The 19280-nt window shown below is 48.5% G+C and overlaps 1 protein-coding gene across 3 annotated transcripts in view; it reads left to right on the top strand.

Moving 5' to 3' along the window:
• Positions 1 to 19280, top strand: part of LOC109901700 (triple functional domain protein) — a 148306-nt gene that overhangs the window by 63023 nt on the left and 66003 nt on the right. For 2 of the 3 annotated variants that reach the window (XM_031786915.1, XM_031786917.1), the window contains exons 4-8: positions 607 to 721; positions 2201 to 2393; positions 6973 to 7521; positions 8372 to 8494; positions 18291 to 18482. In XM_031786915.1, coding sequence (XP_031642775.1) covers positions 607 to 721; positions 2201 to 2393; positions 6973 to 7521; positions 8372 to 8494; positions 18291 to 18482 — 1172 coding nt within the window. Of the gene's footprint in view, positions 1 to 606; positions 722 to 1236; positions 2013 to 2200; positions 2394 to 6972; positions 7522 to 8371; positions 8495 to 18290; positions 18483 to 19280 lie in introns of those variants that run through there. The other variant, XM_031786916.1, reaches the window with a different exon arrangement.

Genomic DNA, 19280 nt, shown 5'->3' with positions numbered 1-19280 from the left:
ACACACACACACACACACACACACACACACACACACACACACACACACACACACACACACACACACACACACACACACACACACACACACACACACACACACACACACACACACACACACAAACGACCTCACATGATTCACTGCAGCTCTACATTTACTACAGAGCACTGGGAATAGGCAGCACATTATGGTGGGAACAACAGCCTACAACACAAAACAGGGAAGCATCAGGCAGGCAAAGCTTCCTCTGCAGGGAGATGTAGTTTCAGCTAAGCTGTGAGTGGAGCTGTCTGTGTGAACCGTGCCATGACCCTGACCTGCTGTGACTTACTGCTGACATGACTTAGTCATGTCAATACTCATGACTTAGTCTTGCCACTAACTAAAAGCTATAAAGTATGCTGTAAACAGCTATGAAGATGATGAGGGATTTCACCTCAAAGTACTCATATTATTGTAAAATAGTCATGCATTCTTCAGTTGCCAGTATTACGCTAAGAGTCCATTATACTGTAAAAGGTGAGGACAACTAGCAGGATTTGTAAATCCCTGTTTCTTGGTTGTCCGTTGTGTGTTTCTCATGGTCCTGGTTCCTGTGTCCCCCAGGTGGCCGAGATAGACGTGGGGGTCCTGTCCTTACCTTCCCAGCCAGGAGTAACCATGACAGAATACGAACAGAGGACCTCCGCAGACTCATAGCTTACCTCGCTGGTATCCCCAGGTACTGTTTCTTATACATACATGATAACTGAACACACTGTTGAACCCAGCCCGGCCTCCTTTCCCTGCACTACACACACACACACACACACACACACACACACACACACACACACACACACACACACACACACACACACACACACACACACACATAGACACACACATAGACACACACATAGACACACACACACACACACAGTATTAACTCTGAAAGTTGGATAATGAAAACCAGCTTGTTGACTCTCCTCTGTGTCACATTCTATTGGAGTCCAGCATGAACGAGGCAACCCTCCCCAGACTACCACCTGTGTATCGCTGTGTGTTTTCAAAATCAACTCCTCCCCAACTGTGATTTCACTCTCTGCTTTATTTGAAATGGATTCTTCCTTTTAAGCAGCCACCTCCCTGTGCAGCATTTGAGAGAGTATTATACTCCAGCCCTCAGCCTGGTGCAGTACCGTTACCACTGTCTGTTGACATAGTTTACTCAGTATACAGTGTGTGTGTGTGTCTGTATGCATTTGCGTGTGTCTGTCTGTATGCGTGTGTGTGTGGGTGCGCATGTGCTTGTTTATAGTGTAGTGCAGTGCAGTCCAGGGCTGTATGTAGGTTAGACTCCCCCTGGGCCTCTCTCTGTAGGGGCTGATGACGCCAGGCAGGCAGAGCAGAGCAGAGCAGAGCAGAGCAGAGCACAGCGGAGTGGGTCACTTACTAATAACAAACTGCAGATAGATATTCTCAGGCCATCTCCTTTTCGCTCTCTCTCTCTCTGTGCTGTTTAGCTGCAGGCAAGCTTCTCCTCTTCTCTGTCTGTTTTCAGTGTTATTGGATACTAGCCTAGAGGCTGTCTAGTGGATAGGAAAACAGTGTAGGGGATCTGGTGCGGGCGGCATCCAGAGGGAAGGGGCGTCGGTCTGGACTACGACGTGGATGGCGTGGGCGGTTGGCTAGCGGAGTTGCTAGTGGAGCGTTACCTCGGCGAGACTGTCTGTGCTGTCCACTCAGCGGGAGGGTGGTTTTACACTCTCTCTTTTATACACACAAACAAACTCTCGCTCTCACTTTATATCTCTCTCACTTTGTATTTGGCTCTCTCTCCGGTTCACTAGTTCTCTCCCACTGTTTTCTTATGGTTTCTCCCGGGGAGACGGCTGGACTGGTCTTTTCCGAGAGTGAAGTCATAGTGATTTAGTTCAGAGCACAAGGCCTCCTGCGCTGTGAGACACTCACTTTAAGCCTTAAACACTGGGGATATCCTTTTATGGTACTTTTGCAACGGGACACTTTTGGTAAGCGAGTCATTGAACATCTCAACGTTTTTTTCTTCTGAGGCATCTGGTGAAAGAGATTTTCACCACCCAGTTCATTTTCATTTGAATATTAACAATAGTTTTTTGTCATGGAAGTAAACAAAATATTTGACTGGTGATTTGTGAATTTCATGGCTGCTTGTGATTGTTGTCTTGGTCTGTCTCAGTGAGGAGGTGAGCAGACATGGCTTCACGGTCATCGTTGACATGCGAGGCTCTAAGTGGGACAGCATCAAGCCTCTGCTGAAGATCCTGCAGGAATCCTTCCCTTCCTGCATCCACGTCGCCCTCATCATCAAACCAGACAACTTCTGGCAGAAACAGAGGACCAATTTTGGGAGCTCCAAGTTTGAATTTGAGGTAGGTCCACCCTGGATTGTCTCTTGTGATGACATTCATACAGAATAATTTGAGCGAGCGAGCTACCTAGCGCGAGGTTGCCTTATGGGTTCTGAAACTGCTACTGTAGTATTATGACTCAACCGCTTTGAATCGATCCACAGATGTGGATCTTTTCCCAAAAGTGTCTGAGGAGATTTGATATCTTAATCATCTTTAGGCTATACTGAGAATATGTTTGTAGTCTCTGGAGTTGTAATGCATGAGGAAATTAGTTTGCAATGTGAATGTTTTTATTTGTTTTTCTTCAAATGAATTGTTTACCTTCAAATTGAATGTTCCAAGGTATCGTTATGAGCCCTAGGAAGTGTTGTGTGGAATTGGAAAGTGACATTAAAGCTGCGACAGAGAGAGTCCCGTGTGGGTAGGAAGCTGGAGCTGTTAAATTTAGTTCTGACCTATTTAGAGTGGAACATGGATATATGGGCCTCATAGAGAGCAGAGTCTCAGTAAAGAGGGCAGTCTGATTAGGGATATTCAGATTGGCGTTAATTCGAGCCCACAGCTAAAGAATACACAACATACACATGAATGGGCTTTAAAGAGCTGTGGATACTGCATGTGTTGACGTTATCTCATAGGGATTTATGTGTTATGACTGGTAACATGGCTGCAGCTACAAGTCCTGGAATGTTTTTGCCCACCTTTTCAAGTGAACATTGGGCGTAATAGATCTGTTGTTGACCACTCCTCATAATCCATGTTTAATTATGTTGGTTATGGAATTTTGATAACACAATCTATTCAGTTGGTTTATTAACATAAATAGTCATTAATAATGATATCTGCATCAGGGTGTAATTTCATTGGGGCCTCTCCCATAAAATATGAATGACGTGTCATGAGTGTCATAAAATGACCTTCTCGGATCTCCTTCCATACCTTCCTCACAGACTGCTGTTTATAAGAGTGTCTGAACCCTCCTTCTTCCTCACAGACTGCTATTTATATTAGTGTCTGAACCCTCCCTCTTCCTCACAGACTGCTGTTTATATTAGTGTCTGAACCCTCCCTCTTCCTCACAGACTGCTGTTTATATTAGTGTCTGAACCCTCCCTCTTCCTCACAGACTGCTGTTTATATTAGTGTCTGAACCCTCCCTCTTCCTCACAGACTGCTGTTTATATTAGTGTCTGAACCCTCCCCCTCCCTCTTCCTCACAGACTGCTATTTATATTAGTGTCTGAACCCTCCCTCTTCCTCACAGACTGCTGTTTATATTAGTGTCTGAACCCTCCCCCTCCCTCTTCCTCACAGACTGCTATTTATATTAGTGTCTGAACCCTCCCTCTTCCTCACAGACTGCTATTTATATTAGTGTCTGAACCCTCCCTCTTCCTCACAGACTGCTGTTTATATTAGTGTCTGAACCCTCCCCCTCCCTCTTCCTCACAGACTGCTATTTATATTAGTGTCTGAACCCTCCTTCTTCCTCACAGACTGCTATTTATATTAGTGTCTGAACCCTCCCTCTTCCTCACAGACTGCTGTTTATATTAGTGTCTGAACCCTCCCTCTTCCTCACAGACTGCTATTTATATTAGTGTCTGAACCCTCCCTCTTCCTCACAGACTGCTATTTATATTAGTGTCTGAACCCTCCCTCTTCCTCACAGACTGCTATTTATAAGAGTGTCTGAACCCTCCCTCTTCCTCACAGACTGCTATTTATATTAGTGTCTGAACCCTCCCTCTTCCTCACAGACTGCTATTTATATTAGTGTCTGAACCCTCCCTCTTCCTCACAGACTGCTATTTATATTAGTGTCTGAACCCTCCCTCTTCCTCACAGACTGCTATTTATATTAGTGTCTGAACCCTCCCTCTTCCTCACAGATTGCTGTTTATAAGAGTGTCTGAACCCTCCCTCTTCCTCACAGACTGCTATTTATATTAGTGTCTGAACCCTCCCTCTTCCTCACAGACTGCTGTTTATATTAGTGTCTGAACCCTCCTTCTTCCTCACAGACTGCTATTTATATTAGTGTCTGAACCCTCCCTCTTCCTCACAGACTGCTATTTATATTAGTGTCTGAACCCTCCCTCTTCCTCACAGACTGCTATTTATATTAGTGTCTGAACCCTCCCTCTTCCTCACAGACTGCTATTTATATTAGTGTCTGAACCCTCCCTCTTCCTCACAGATTGCTGTTTATAAGAGTGTCTGAACCCTCCCTCTTCCTCACAGACTGCTATTTATATTAGTGTCTGAACCCTCCCTCTTCCTCACAGACTGCTATTTATATTAGTGTCTGAACCCTCCCTCTTCCTCACAGACTGCTATTTATATTAGTGTCTGAACCCTCCCTCTTCCTCACAGACTGCTATTTATATTAGTGTCTGAACCCTCCCTCTTCCTCACAGACTGCTATTTATATTAGTGTCTGAACCCTCCCTCTTCCTCACAGACTGCTGTTTATATTAGTGTCTGAACCCTCCCCCTCCCTCTTCCTCACAGACTGCTATTTATATTAGTGTCTGAACCCTCCCTCTTCCTCACAGACTGCTATTTATATTAGTGTCTGAACCCTCCCTCTTCCTCACAGACTGCTGTTTATATTAGTGTCTGAACCCTCCCCCTCCCTCTTCCTCACAGACTGCTATTTATATTAGTGTCTGAACCCTCCCTCTTCCTCACAGACTGCTATTTATATTAGTGTCTGAACCCTCCCTCTTCCTCACAGATTGCTGTTTATAAGAGTGTCTGAACCCTCCTTCTTCCTCACAGACTGCTGTTTATATTAGTGTCTGAACCCTCCCTCTTCCTCACAGACTGCTATTTATATTAGTGTCTGAACCCTCCCTCTTCCTCACAGACTGCTATTTATATTAGTGTCTGAACCCTCCCCCTCCCTCTTCCTCACAGACTGCTATTTATATTAGTGTCTGAACCCTCCCTCTTCCTCACAGACTGCTGTTTATATTAGTGTCTGAACCCTCCCTCTTCCTCACAGACTGCTGTTTATATTAGTGTCTGAACCCTCCCCCTCCCTCTTCCTCACAGACTGCTGTTTATATTAGTGTCTGAACCCTCCTTCTTCCTCACAGACTGCTATTTATATTAGTGTCTGAACCCTCCCTCTTCCTCACAGACTGCTGTTTATATTAGTGTCTGAACCCTCCCTCTTCCTCACAGACTGCTGTTTATATTAGTGTCTGAACCCTCCCCCTCCCTCTTCCTCACAGACTGCTATTTATATTAGTGTCTGAACCCTCCCCCTCCCTCTTCCTCACAGACTGCTATTTATATTAGTGTCTGAACCCTCCCTCTTCCTCACAGACTGCTATTTATATTAGTGTCTGAACCCTCCCTCTTCCTCACAGACTGCTATTTATATTAGTGTCTGAACCCTCCCCCTCCCTCTTCCTCACAGATTGCTGTTTATATTAGTGTCTGAACCCTCCCTCTTCCTCACAGACTGCTGTTTATATTAGTGTCTGAACCCTCCCTCTTCCTCACAGACTGCTGTTTATATTAGTGTCTGAACCCTCCCTCTTCCTCACAGACTGCTATTTATATTAGTGTCTGAACCCTCCCCCTCCCTCTTCCTCACAGATTGCTGTTTATATTAGTGTCTGAACCCTCCCTCTTCCTCACAGACTGCTGTTTATATTAGTGTCTGAACCCTCCCTCTTCCTCACAGACTGCTATTTATATTAGTGTCTGAACCCTCCCCCTCCCTCTTCCTCACAGACTGCTATTTATATTAGTGTCTGAACCCTCCCTCTTCCTCACAGACTGCTATTTATATTAGTGTCTGAACCCTCCCTCTTCCTCACAGATTGCTGTTTATATTAGTGTCTGAACCCTCCCTCTTCCTCACAGACTGCTATTTATATTAGTGTCTGAACCCTCCCTCTTCCTCACAGACTGCTGTTTATATTAGTGTCTGAACCCTCCCTCTTCCTCACAGACTGCTATTTATATTAGTGTCTGAACCCTCCCTCTTCCTCACAGACTGCTATTTATATTAGTGTCTGAACCCTCCCTCTTCCTCACAGACTGCTATTTATATTAGTGTCTGAACCCTCCCTCTTCCTCACAGACTGCTATTTATATTAGTGTCTGAACCCTCCCCCTCCCTCTTCCTCACAGACTGCTATTTATATTAGTGTCTGAACCCTCCCTCTTCCTCACAGATTGCTGTTTATATTAGTGTCTGAACCCTCCCTCTTCCTCACAGATTGCTGTTTATATTAGTGTCTGAACCCTCCCTCTTCCTCACAGATTGCTGTTTATATTAGTGTCTGAACCCTCCCTCTTCCTCACAGATTGCTGTTTATATTAGTGTCTGAACCCTCCCTCTTCCTCACAGATTGCTGTTTATATTAGTGTCTGAACCCTCCCTCTTCCTCACAGATTGCTGTTTATATTAGTGTCTGAACCCTCCCTCTTCCTCACAGACTGCTGTTTATATTAGTGTCTGAACCCTCCCTCTTCCTCACAGACTGCTGTTTATATTAGTGTCTGAACCCTCCCTCTTCCTCACAGATTGCTGTTTATATTAGTGTCTGAACCCTCCCCCTCCCTCTTCCTGCAGACGGTCATGGTGTCTCTCGAGGGCCTGACCAAGGTGGTGGACCCCTCCCAGCTGACGTCAGACTTCGAGGGCAGCCTGGAGTACGAGCACGACGAGTGGATCGAGGTGCGCGTGGCCTTCGAGGACTTCGCCGGCGATGCCGCCCGGGCATTGACGCGGCTGGAGGAGCTGCAGGAGACCCTGGCGCAGCGTGACCTTCCGCGCGACCTGGAGTGTGCACGGCGCCTCATGGAGGAACATGCCTCGCTCAAGAAGAGGGCCACCAAGGCCTCGGTGGAGGAGTTGGACACACAGGGACGCAGGCTGCTCCAGAGGCTTCAGCAGGGTAGTGTCACCCCTGGAGGCTACACTAACCACGGTGGCGGGGGAACGGATGCTAACGATGGGCTCACAGGCCACCCAGATGCCCACAACCTGGTGCCAAAAGTGAGTGCCCTGCTGGACAAGTTGCATGGCACACGCCAGCACCTGCAGCAGCTGTGGCACATGCGCAAGCTGAAACTGGACCAGTGCTTCCAGCTGCGGCTGTTTGAGCAGGATGCAGAGAAGGTATGTTATGAACTAATTACACTCTACTTTCACTTTTGTGTTAATAGGACAAGGATTGTTTCTATTCAAAGGAATCCCATTTTAGTCCATATCTCTCATCCTAGCATTCATAATTAGAAAGAAAGCATGCCAAGCTCACCAGTGAAGTCTGGATTTGCACTGAGAATATTACTTCATAGCAATCAGAATGGGATAAGTATCTGCAGGAGTAATGATGCTTGTTTGCAGTATACTGTAATGGCCCATAGCCTGTCAGTGTGCATAGACCCAGCTACAGTTATATGGATGTCATGCAGCTATCAGCCAGATGGTAATGTGATGCCTCCCTGCTGTGGAAACAAACATGTTTGTCAGTTAGTCAGAGCAAAGCATTAATTACATCTCCCCACCACCACCTCCTCTTCCTCTTCCTCTTCCTACACCACCACCTCATCCTCTTCCTCTTCCTCCCCAGGCATGTTATTATTATCCCCGGTTATTAAAGCATGTCTCAGAGGTCAAGTTGAAATGGTAACTGTCACGCTGAGGTTTCTTGTCATGCTAGCTGTCTGGCGTTCCCAGTGGCAACATCACGAGTCTAGGCAGTATGACAACATGACACTAGGGTCAGGCTGACACACAGTTCAATACAGTGGAGTGGAGTCATTCCATCTGCCCTCCTGAGTTTCCAAACATCCATGTCATCAGCCTTTAGCCCAGCCCCCCCCCCCTCTCTCTGTCTCTCTCTCACCCCTCCAGAGCTGTAAGGTACAGTACCTGCTAATAGAGACCTTCTTCTGTGTGCTTGTGCCTGCCTGTGTGCGTGCGTGTTTGTGTGCCCATGGCTGTGTGTGTGTCACACCGTCCACAGATGTTTGACTGGATCATGCACAACAAGGGCCTGTTCCTGACCAGCTACACAGAGATAGGAGGGAACCACCAGCATGCGGGGGAGCTGCAGACTCAGCACAACCACTTTGCCATGAACTGTATGGTAAGAATACCCCCTTCTACTTTACTGATGACCATAAACATTTACAATGACCATAAACTACTGTACCCCTCAGCTTTGTGTTAAAATACATTGAAACTTATTGATAGTCATCTATACCTTATTTATAGTAATCTATAGCTTATTTATAGTCACCCCCCTTTAAAAGGGCCACATAATGATGGGTTAAACTAAACAGTCCTCCCAGTAGCTACCACATGCAGTGTGAGGTTGAGACAAGCCATCCATCTCCTGCATGTGTGTGTTTGTGTGTGTCTGTATGTGTGCGTGTACGTGTGTGCTGCCCGCCCTGAACCTCCCTGGCTGCCTGCAGGGTTAAACAGCCCTAGCTGTGTTCTGTAGGGGAAGATGATGAATCACTTGGTCTCCCTGCCCTCTCTCCCTCCACTCGTCCTTGCCCTATCCTGTTTCTTGCACTGGCTGTCAGTAGTCAGTACAGGGCCCTAGCTCCGGCCCCCATCTGCTCTCTGCTGCTCATGGGACCTAAAGGAGAAAATGAGGGCATGAATTGAAGCCCTAGCTTTTTGTTGTACTGTATTTTTGGATCAGGATCATCAACTAGATTCATCAGCAGGCCGATTTTTCTCTTGAGCGGGTGGTCATGGGGCCGGAACATGCAGTAATTACAAATCATTTCTACAAATTGACCACAAGAAGCCTAAACAGATATCATTTTTGACTAAAACATAATAATTTCAAATCTTACTTACATTTGTATATGATCACATCTCTCTATTATACATGGAAATACTTGGGAACAGATTTCCTAAATTAAAATCCCTTGGAACTGTTTTTGCATTTTTTTATGTCTAACAATGAATTCAGCCTGCAGGCCGCCAGTTGGGGAACCTAGCTCTGGATTGTATGGTGGTATAACACTGTAAAGTACATTTACACTAAGTTGCAGTGCTCTTTCTGTATGACATTGTTTCCTTGGACGTATTCATCTATACCAGGGGTTCCCAAACCCCCCCCCGTCCTGCATTGGGGAACATCCCGCACCTACCACCTGTGGTGGAGTGAATTTTTAGGTTTAAAGCTTATTTCCTGCAATTCTACTTGCAGTTTTTGTAACGACGTGCGCTGAGAGTTGGGAAGCAAGTTCAGGGAGTGAGTGTTGTAATAAATAAATGGAACATAACACAAAGAAGAAACTCGCCAACCACAGGGACGATCCCGGCGATCAGGAGCGGACCGGTGGCCTCCACTGATGCACAGAAACCTAACGAACCGGATGAGGCAAGAGAGCCTGATGAGCCGGCTGAGACCTCCCCGGTTGCCTCCGTCGAGCCAGCGGGAAACTGTTCACCCAGCTGAGGCATGGGAGCCTATCGAGCCAGCTGAGGCATGGGAGCCTATCGAGCCAGCTGAGGCATGGGAGCCTATCGAGCCAGCTGAGGCATGGGAGCCTGTCGAACCAGCTGAGGCATGGGAGCCTATCGAACCAGCTGAGGCATGGGAGCCTTTCGAACCAGCTGAGGCATGGGAGCATGTCAAGCCAGCTGAGGCATGGGAGCCTATCGAACCAGCGGACGCATGGCAGCCTGTCGAACCAGTTGAGGCATGGCAGCCTGTCGAACCAGTTGAGGCATGGGAGCCTATCTAGCCAGCTGAGGCATGGCAGCCTATCGATCCCGCTGAGGCATGGCAGCCTATCAATCCCGCTGAGGCATGGGAGCCTATCGAGCCAGCTGAGGCATGGGAGCCTATCGAGCCAGCTGAGGCATGGGAGCCTATCGAGCCAGCTGAGGCATGGGAGCCTATCGAGCCAGCTGAGGCATGGGAGCCTATCGAGCCAGCTGAGGCATGGGAGCCTATCGAGCCAGCTGAGGCATGGCAGCCTATCGATCCCGCTGAGGCATGGCAGCCTATCAATCCTGCTGAGGCATGGGAACCTATCGAACCAGCTGAGGCATGGGAGCCTTTCGAACCAGCTGAGGCATGGGAGCATGTCAAGCCAGCTGAGGCATGGGAGCCTATCGAACCAGCGGACGCATGGCAGCCTGTCGAACCAGTTGAGGCATGGCAGCCTGTCGAACCAGTTGAGGCATGGGAGCCTATCTAGCCAGCTGAGGCATGGCAGCCTATCGATCCCGCTGAGGCATGGCAGCCTATCAATCCCGCTGAGGCATGGGAGCCTATCGAGCCAGCTGAGGCATGGGAGCCTATCGAGCCAGCTGAGGCATGGGAGCCTATCGAGCCAGCTGAGGCATGGGAGCCTATCGAGCCAGCTGAGGCATGGGAGCCTATCGAGCCAGCTGAGGCATGGGAGCCTATCGAGCCAGCTGAGGCATGGCAGCCTATCGATCCCGCTGAGGCATGGCAGCCTATCAATCCTGCTGAGGCATGGGAACCTATCGAACCCGCTGAGGCATGGCAGCCTGTCGAACCAGCTGAGGCATGGCAGCCTGTCGAACCAGCTGAGGCATGGAAGCCTATCGAACCAGCTGAGGCATGGCAGCCTATCGAAACAGCTGAGGCATGGCAGCCTGTCGAACCAGCTGAGGCATGGAAGCCTGTCGAACCAGTTGACGCATAGGAGCCTATCAAACAAGCTGAGGTATGGCAGTCTGTCGATCCCGCTGAGGCATGGCAGCCTATCGATCCCTCTGAGGCATGACAGCCTATCGATCTTGCTGAGGCATGGGAACCTATCGATCTCGCTGAGGCACGGGAACCTATCGATCTCGCTGAGGCATGGGAACCTATCTAGCCAGCTGAGGCATGGCAGCTTGTCGAACCAGCTGAGGCATGGCAGCTTGTCGAACCAGCTGAGGCATGGGAGCCTATCGAGCCAGCTGAGGCGTGGCAGCCTATCGAACCCGCCAAGGCATGGCAGCCTATCAAACCAGCTGAGGCATGGCAGCCTGTCGATCCCGCTGAGGCATGGCAGCCTATCGATCCCGCTGAGGCATGGCAGCCTATCGATCCCGCTGAGGCATGGCAGCCTATCGATCCCACTGAGGCATGGCAGCCTATCGAACCAGCTGAGGCATGGGAGCATGTCAAGCCAGCTGAGGCATGTGAGCCTATCGAGCCAGCTGAGGCATGGCAGCCTATCGAACCCGCCGAGGCATGGCAGCCTATCGAACCCGCCAAGGCATGGCAGCCTGTCGTATCGATCCCACTGAGGCATGGGAACCTATCGATCCCGCTGAGGCATGGGAACCTATCGATCCCGCTGAGGCATGGGAACCTATCGATCCCGCTGAGGCATGGGAACCTATCGATCCCGCTGAGGCATGGGAACCTATCAAGCCAGCTCAGGCATGGCATCTTGTCGAACCAGCTGAGGCATGGGAGCCTATCTAGCCAGCTGAGGCATGGCAGCTTGTAGAACCAGCTGAGGCATGGGAGCCTATTGAGCCAGCTGAGGCATGGGAGCCTGTCGATCCAGCTGAGGCATGGCAGCCTATCGATCCAGCTGAGGCATGGGAACCTTTCGAGCCAGCTAATGCATGGGAACCTATCAAGCCAACTCAGGCATGGCATCTTGTCGAACAAGCTGAGGCATGGGAGTCTATTGAGCCAGCTGAGGCATGGGAGCCTATTGAGCCAGCTGAGGCATGGCAGCCTGTCGAACCAGCTGAGGCATGGCAGCCTGTTGAACCAGCTGAGGCATGGCAGCCTATCGAACCAGCTGAGGCATGGCAGCCTGTCGAACAAGCTGAGGCATGGGAGTCTATTGAGCCAGCTGAGGCATGGCAGCCTATCGAGCCAGCTGAGGCATGGCAGCCTATCGAGCCAGCTGAGGCATGGCAGCCTATCGAACCAGCTGAGGCGTGGCAGCCTATCGATCCAGCTGAGGCATGGCAGCCTATCGAACCAGCTGAGGCATGGGAGCATGTCGAGCCAGCTGAGGCATGGGAGCATGTCGAGCCAGCTGAGGCGTGGCAGCCTATCGAGCCAGCTGAGGCGTGGCAGCCTATCGAGCCAGCTGAGGCGTGGCAGCCTGTCGAACCAGCTGAGGCATGGGAGCCTATCGAGCCAGCTGAGGCATGGGAGCCTATCGAGCCAGCTGAGGCATGGGAGCCTATCGAGCCAGCTGAGGCATGGCAGCCTGTCGAGCCAGCTGAGGCACGGGAGCATGTCGAGCCAGCTGAGGCGTGGGAGCCTATCGAGCCAGCTGAGGCATGGGTGCCTATCGAATCAAGGAGGTGATGGAGTCCAGGTGAGTGTCATAATGTGCGTAACGATGGTGACAGATGTGCGCCATAACGAGCAGCCTGGTGACCTAGAGGCCGGAGAGGGAGCACATTTTATAGCAATGCTATACATTTTGCCATGTCTAATGTGTATTCATGTGATATTTGAGTGACAAAAAATTACAACAATATAAAGGGCCTAAAAAAACTGAATTTAAAAACGTAGACATGGGCTAGTTGATCTGGACATTTCTGACAAGTTATAAATAGCTCTAAGGTCTGCAATGACTGACAAGACAAGAAGAACTGATGATGCACTACCCAATTTCCAAATGGCACCTTGTGCATTCTTCTATTACAACTTTCAAGAGTAAGTTCAAATCCGGACTAAGTTCCTTAAAAAAATAATTGCATTTCTTTTTTCTGCTGACTCCTCGCCCAACAGTTTGGGAACCACTTCTCTATACAATTAAATGTTATCCTCTTATCATTTAGTATGATCTTGCTTGTAAGAGGTTTATCGAGTTATTTTGTGCTGAGCCAGCCTAGCTTGTTTTGAGAAGCGGACAGACAGACAGGCCCCATTGAGGCAGGGGGATCACCCAGACCTAGACCCAGCCCTGGTCACAGTCACACAGGCATTATTGTGCATGACTTAGCCATCACTGTGCAGTGTCAACAAAAGGCAGGGGGATTCTGAAACAGAGGGTCTGACGCCTCCTTTTCCCCAGGATGCCATGCTTCCTGTTGACTAGAAAGACTGTGTGACTGCCAGGATCAAATTTGGGAGGTAGAGCTAGTTGCTGATGATGATACTGTGAGGGTAAAATGTGTGTGCGTACGTTTGAAAGGGCAGATTATCACAATGAAAGCATCATGGACAGCAGCAGTATTAATCACAATGTGTTAATGCGTTCACTGTTGTGATAAATATGCTTTTTGCCACCTTGAGTAAATATTCTAATATCCCCGATTCCCCAGCTAGACTAGAGTTCAGCCATTTAGGCTGAGGCTGATGATCTGCTATGATTATGTCATTTGTAGTATGCGAATGAAAAGTATGGACATGTGATGGTAGTCTACCCCCTATGGGGGTGTTGTAACATTAAACTCTATGGTTCCACTTTGGGGAGAAACGGCCCAGAAATTCAAAACCAGTTCAATAGAAAAGCAGATAGCCATCCGATAGCGACAGAATGGAAGCCTGTTTGAAACACATAATAGAAATGGTAATGCTAGAATGTGATGTCATTGTGGCCTAGTCTCCTAGTGTCTCCTCTCTGTGTGAATATTAAAACAAAGTAAATATGAAATAAAAAATAGCCTTTCTGTCGTGTTCCTCATTTTGGAGAAGCCAGCCAGTCACCCCAGGAGCTTCCTGTTCAAGACGTTCTCTTCTCTCAGAGTCTCGGTCTGTGTCCCAAATGGCACCCTATTCCCTACATACAGTGCACTACATTTGACTTGAGCCATATGGGCCCAGGTCAAAAGTAGTGCACTATATAGGGAACAGGGTGCCATTTGGGACTTAGCCTTGGGCTATTGGCGTATGCCAAGCCCTCCATTACTGTGTCAGTCTCATTGATTAGTTCTTCATGTTCCATCCTGATCCTATCTCCTATCTGGAATGTTGCCTGTTTGTTTACACCGAAAACACAATGGAAACACTATCATTATCATGTTCACATGTCACTATACACCCGGTGTCGGACCAGTCCCTGTGGCGTAGACAAATAACTCTTGATTGCATTTGTTTTGATTTCCCCAAGTCTGGGATGTTGAGATGGAAAGCGGCCACACTTCATATCTTTGCCATGCAAAAATGGGCTTTGTGACAGCAGTATAAGTGCCAGTATTTTCCTCTGTGGAGTGGACCCTCCCTGCTCTGTGTGTGTGATGCTTGAGAGACAGAGGAAGGTTCTGTGGTATGCAGCTGTGTGGGTAAGCCTTGGTGGTGTATGTAATGTGATCACTCAATGGATACTATGCAGAGGCCTGTCCCAGTGTTTACTTTCCCTTTAACCTGGGTCCTCCAGGAGTTTTACATTAGGCCTGGCCTCTGCCTGGCTCCCCCTGGCTAAGATACCATGCTGTCTGTCGTTTTACATTAGGCCTGCCCTCTGCCTAGCTTCCCTGGCTAAGATACCTTGCTGTCTGTCGTTTTACATCCAGGAATGAAGACGTAGTGAAGAGAGGCTGTTATTTAACCTCTCATTTGAATGCTTCACAGATGTCGTCGGAGTCAGGCGTTTGTCGTTTTTCAGGAGGGCAGATGTCTTTATCTAGCCCAGCCCAGTGTGTGTCCGTTCTGCCCGTCCGTATGTCTGTCTGTTTGTCCGCTTGTGGTGTTCACAACTCGCATCAGTTTAAAAAGTGTTTGCAGACAGACAGAGATGTTGAACATTGGTCCATTGATGTTCCCTTGCTATGGATTAGTATAATGAGGATTCACCCACCTCTGTTTCAGAGCACACTGCGGTGTTGTGTGATTCATTAAAGCCTCTCATTTAGATAAAAACCAGGCTACAAAAACCTGTAATTGTTTCAGCCAGGGGTAATTGAATGCTAACAGTCCTGCATGTAAAACTGAATAATTAATTTGTGTTTGCTGATCTATGTCTATCGTGTCACAACAGCTTCGTGGACCACAATTAAAGAGACATGGTGTTGTTTTGGTGTTGTTTTGGTTTTAGTGTGCGAGTAGTAGGATGACACTGACAGCGTCAGGGAGGGTATCGATCCCTAACCTTAATTACCCAGCATGCCGTAGATCTCGACAGCAGGCAGCGAGAGCTCATCAACTGTGTGTGTGTGTGTGTCTACAGCTGGCAGCGAGAGCTCGTCTCCCATAAACACCTCATTAAACCGTTGGGATAACGTTGTAGCTCTGACCACATGAAAGAGGAAGCCTACTAAAAGGGCTTCTCAAACAGGGGAAGCGTGGCCATTGTTGAGCTGTACTAGAGCCAATAGGACTGGAAAGTAATGACCACTGTTTTAGTGCAACACAGCCTGTGTGTGACTGTACCATACACTAGATCCCACTATTCACTTTTCTTTGGATTTAAAGCTGTACTACCACAATAAAACCCAACCAAAGTGTTACATTTTGAGCAGCAGGCAGGCAGTGAGGGGTGTGGCCTTAAGCCCTGTGATTATCACTGTGATATGGGTGATAAAGGAGAGGGAGAAACTCATGACCCGTGACTGAACCTCCTTTCTGTCTGGGTGGATCTCATGCTATGCACTCCCTTATCCTCACCTCCCCTTCTCTCTCCCCACCCAGCCACACACAGTGTTGTCTGTCGGGGCTGGCTGGAGCTGGCTGAGTGGAAGCATGTGGACATGTGGTCAGACTAGAGGGACTTCCTCCTCTCCCACGGGTGTAGCCCCTCCACTCTGCTCGGCTCGCTACGCTTCACAGGATAACTAAGATCAGCTGCCTGCTACACGCTCACCGTCACTTCCTTTAGCTTTTGATTGGCTGTGTTTGTTGGTTCAGCAGTTGGGTGACCATTTTGAAATGTTGTAACATGTAATTTACCATGAATCTCAAGTGTTTTTTGACTTCACTGATATTCTCAGTTCTGTACACATTTCTGGCTTTACCATTCAATGTATTTTCTCGACAGGATGCAGATTTGTTTGGTTTCACAATACAGGCACTTAGCACTATGATAGTAGTCCCCTTATTGTCTGTTTCCAGTTGACAGTTTACCTCCCCTCTGTTCACTGTAACGTAAGAGGGTAGAGGCCAAGGCCAGCTGGTGTTTTCCTTTGGACTGGAGGGGTTCTGTTCTCTTCTCATTGAGTAATAGTCTCTCTGGGTGTTTGATTTGGACTGGGTTGTGTGTGTGTGTGTGTGTGTACAGTAGGTTGTGTTGTGTGTGTCCTGTGTTAACTTCTCACCAGCCTCCCAAGCCCTTACTATGGACGTAGGCACTCCTGTGGCTGGGTCTGTAGCCATGGCCCACCCTGTGTTGATCTCTGTCTTTCTAACCCTCCCTCACTGTCTGTCTCCCTCCCTCACTGTCTGTTTGTCTCCCTCCCTTTCTGTCTGTCTGTCTCCTTCTCTCTCTGTCTCTGTCTGTCTTTATGTTTGTCCGTCTACCGCCCCTCTCTGTCTCTGTCCCTCCTCCCTTCCTGCCTGTCTGTGACTCGCTCCCTGTTGTCCTCCCTCTCTGTCTGTCACCCTGTCTGTCTGTCTGTCTGTCTCACTCCCTCTCCTTCTCGCTCTATCTCTGTCTTTCTCCCTCCCTCCCCCCTCCCTCCCCCTGCCTCCCTCTGTCTATGTAAATATTGGTAACACTTTACTCCCCTCTCCTTACAGAATGTCTATCATGTCCCCTCCCTCTCCTTACAGAATGTATATCATGTCCCCTCCCTCTCCTTACAGAATGTCTATCATGTCCCCTCCCTCTCCTTACAGAATGTCTATCATGTCCCCTCCCTCTCCTTAAAGAATGTATATCATGTCCCCTCCCTCTCCTTACAGAATGTCTATCATGTCCCCTCCCTCTCCTTACAGAATGTATATCATGTCCCCTCCCTCTCCTTACAGAATGTATATCATGTCCCCTCCCTCTCCTTACAGAATGTCTATCATGTCCCCTCCCTCTCCTTACAGAATGTATATCATGTCCCCTCCCTCTCCTTACAGAATGTATATCATGTCCCCTCCCTCTCCTTACAGAATGTCTATCATGTCCCCTCCCTCTCCTTACAGAATGTCTATCATGTCCCCTCCCTCTCCTTACAGTATGTCTATCATGTCCCCTCCCTCTCCTTACAGAATGTATATCATGTCCCCTCCCTCTCCTTACAGAATGTCTATCATGTCCCCTCCCTCTCCTTACAGAATGTATATCATGTCCCCTCCCTCTCCTTACAGAATGTCTATCATGTCCCCTCCCTCTCCTTACAGTATGTCTATCATGTCCCCTCCCTCTCCTTACAGAATGTCTATCATGTCCCCTCCCTCTCCTTACAGAATGTATATCATGTCCCCTCCCTCTCCTTACAGAATGTCTATCATGTCCCCCCCCTCTCCTTACAGAATGTCTATCATGTCCCCTCCCTCTCCTTACAGAATGTCTATCATGTCCCCTCCCTCTCCTTACAGAATGTCTATCATGTCCCCTCCCTCTCCTTACAGTATGTCTATCATGTCCCCTCCCTCTCCTTACAGAATGTCTATCATGTCCCCTCCCTCTCCTTACAGTATGTCTATCATGTCCCCTCCCTCTCCTTACAGAATGTATATCATGTCCCCTCCCTCTCCTTACAGAATGTCTATCATGTCCCCTCCCTCTCCTTACAGAATGTATATCATGTCCCCTCCCTCTCCTTACAGAATGTCTATCATGTCCCCCCCCTCTCCTTACAGAATGTTTATCATGTCCCCTCCCTCTCCTTACAGAATGTGTATCATGTCCCCTCCCTCTCCTTACAGAATGTCTATCGTGTCCCCTCCCTCTCCTTACAGAATGTGTATCATGTCCCCTCCCTCTCCTTACAGAATGTGTGTCATGTCCCCTCCCTCTCCTTACAGAATGTTTATGTAACTATTAACCTCGTCATGTCTTCTCCCCTCTTACAGAATATCTAATATGTCTCCTCCACTCTCCTTCCAGAATGTCTATGTAAATATCAACCGCATCATGTCTGTGGGGAACCGGCTGTTGGAGTCTGGGCACTACGCATCGCAGCAGATCCAGCAGATCTCAGGTCAGTTGGAGCAGGAGTGGAAGGCTTTCGCTGCTGCCTTGGACGAACGCTCCACCCTACTGGAGATGTCTGCTGCCTTCCACCTGAAGGTGGACCAGGTGAGGAGGAAGCACACACACACACACAGACAACAACACTCGCACACACACATTGTGATTTTCCAGATTGAACAGGAAAGGGCCAAAACACTCTGACCCTCTACTACCTGTTCCAGCGGTGTGCTCCTACAGAGACCCACACTCTTGTTATTTTCCTCTCTCTTTTCCTCTCTCTGCCTCGATTTGCTCCCCCTCCTTTCTCCGTCTTTCATCACTTAAGCTTTTTATTCCTGTCTGTCTTCCTTTCTCCTCCTCCCTCTCTGCATTCTTCTCTCTTCACCTCTATTGTAGTGCATGAGGTCAGGTTGAAACCAGATGTCCAGAGTAGCAGGGTGGGCAGTATTGTTATAGACTACATGTTTCTGTACCCTACTGTCCGCAAGGATTTGAAGCTACTCCATAGATTGAATCTTCCCCTGCTTTGGAAGAGGCTGTATTGTAAGCCCATTTTCTATATGGACTTAGTTGTTGTCGTGTGTTTTCCAACAAACTGATTCATGTGGAGGTGTCGTATCTGATGTTTGGTTGTGTGCGGTTGGCATGTGAAGCTAAGTTTAAGTAACGTGCGTGTGTGTGTCTGTGTGTGTGTGTGTGTTTGTGTGTGTGTGTGTGTGTGTGTGTGTGTGTGTGTGCCTGCGTCTTCCTAAGCGTGTGTACCTGCTGGACGTCCTGTTGGAAGACACAGAGCTGCAGGCGCTGGTGCAGCCGGACCTTTCGGTGTGTGTCTGTGTGTGTGTCTGTGTGTGTGTGTGTGTGTGTGTCTGTGTGTGTGTGTGTGTCTGTGTGTGTGTGTGTCTG

Source organism: Oncorhynchus kisutch, linkage group LG13 (assembly GCF_002021735.2).
Source record: "Oncorhynchus kisutch isolate 150728-3 linkage group LG13, Okis_V2, whole genome shotgun sequence".
NCBI classification, from domain to species: Eukaryota; Metazoa; Chordata; class Actinopteri; order Salmoniformes; family Salmonidae; genus Oncorhynchus; species Oncorhynchus kisutch.
The sequence above is the reverse complement of the archived record's forward strand: the minus strand, read 5'-3'. Positions and strand labels throughout refer to the sequence as shown.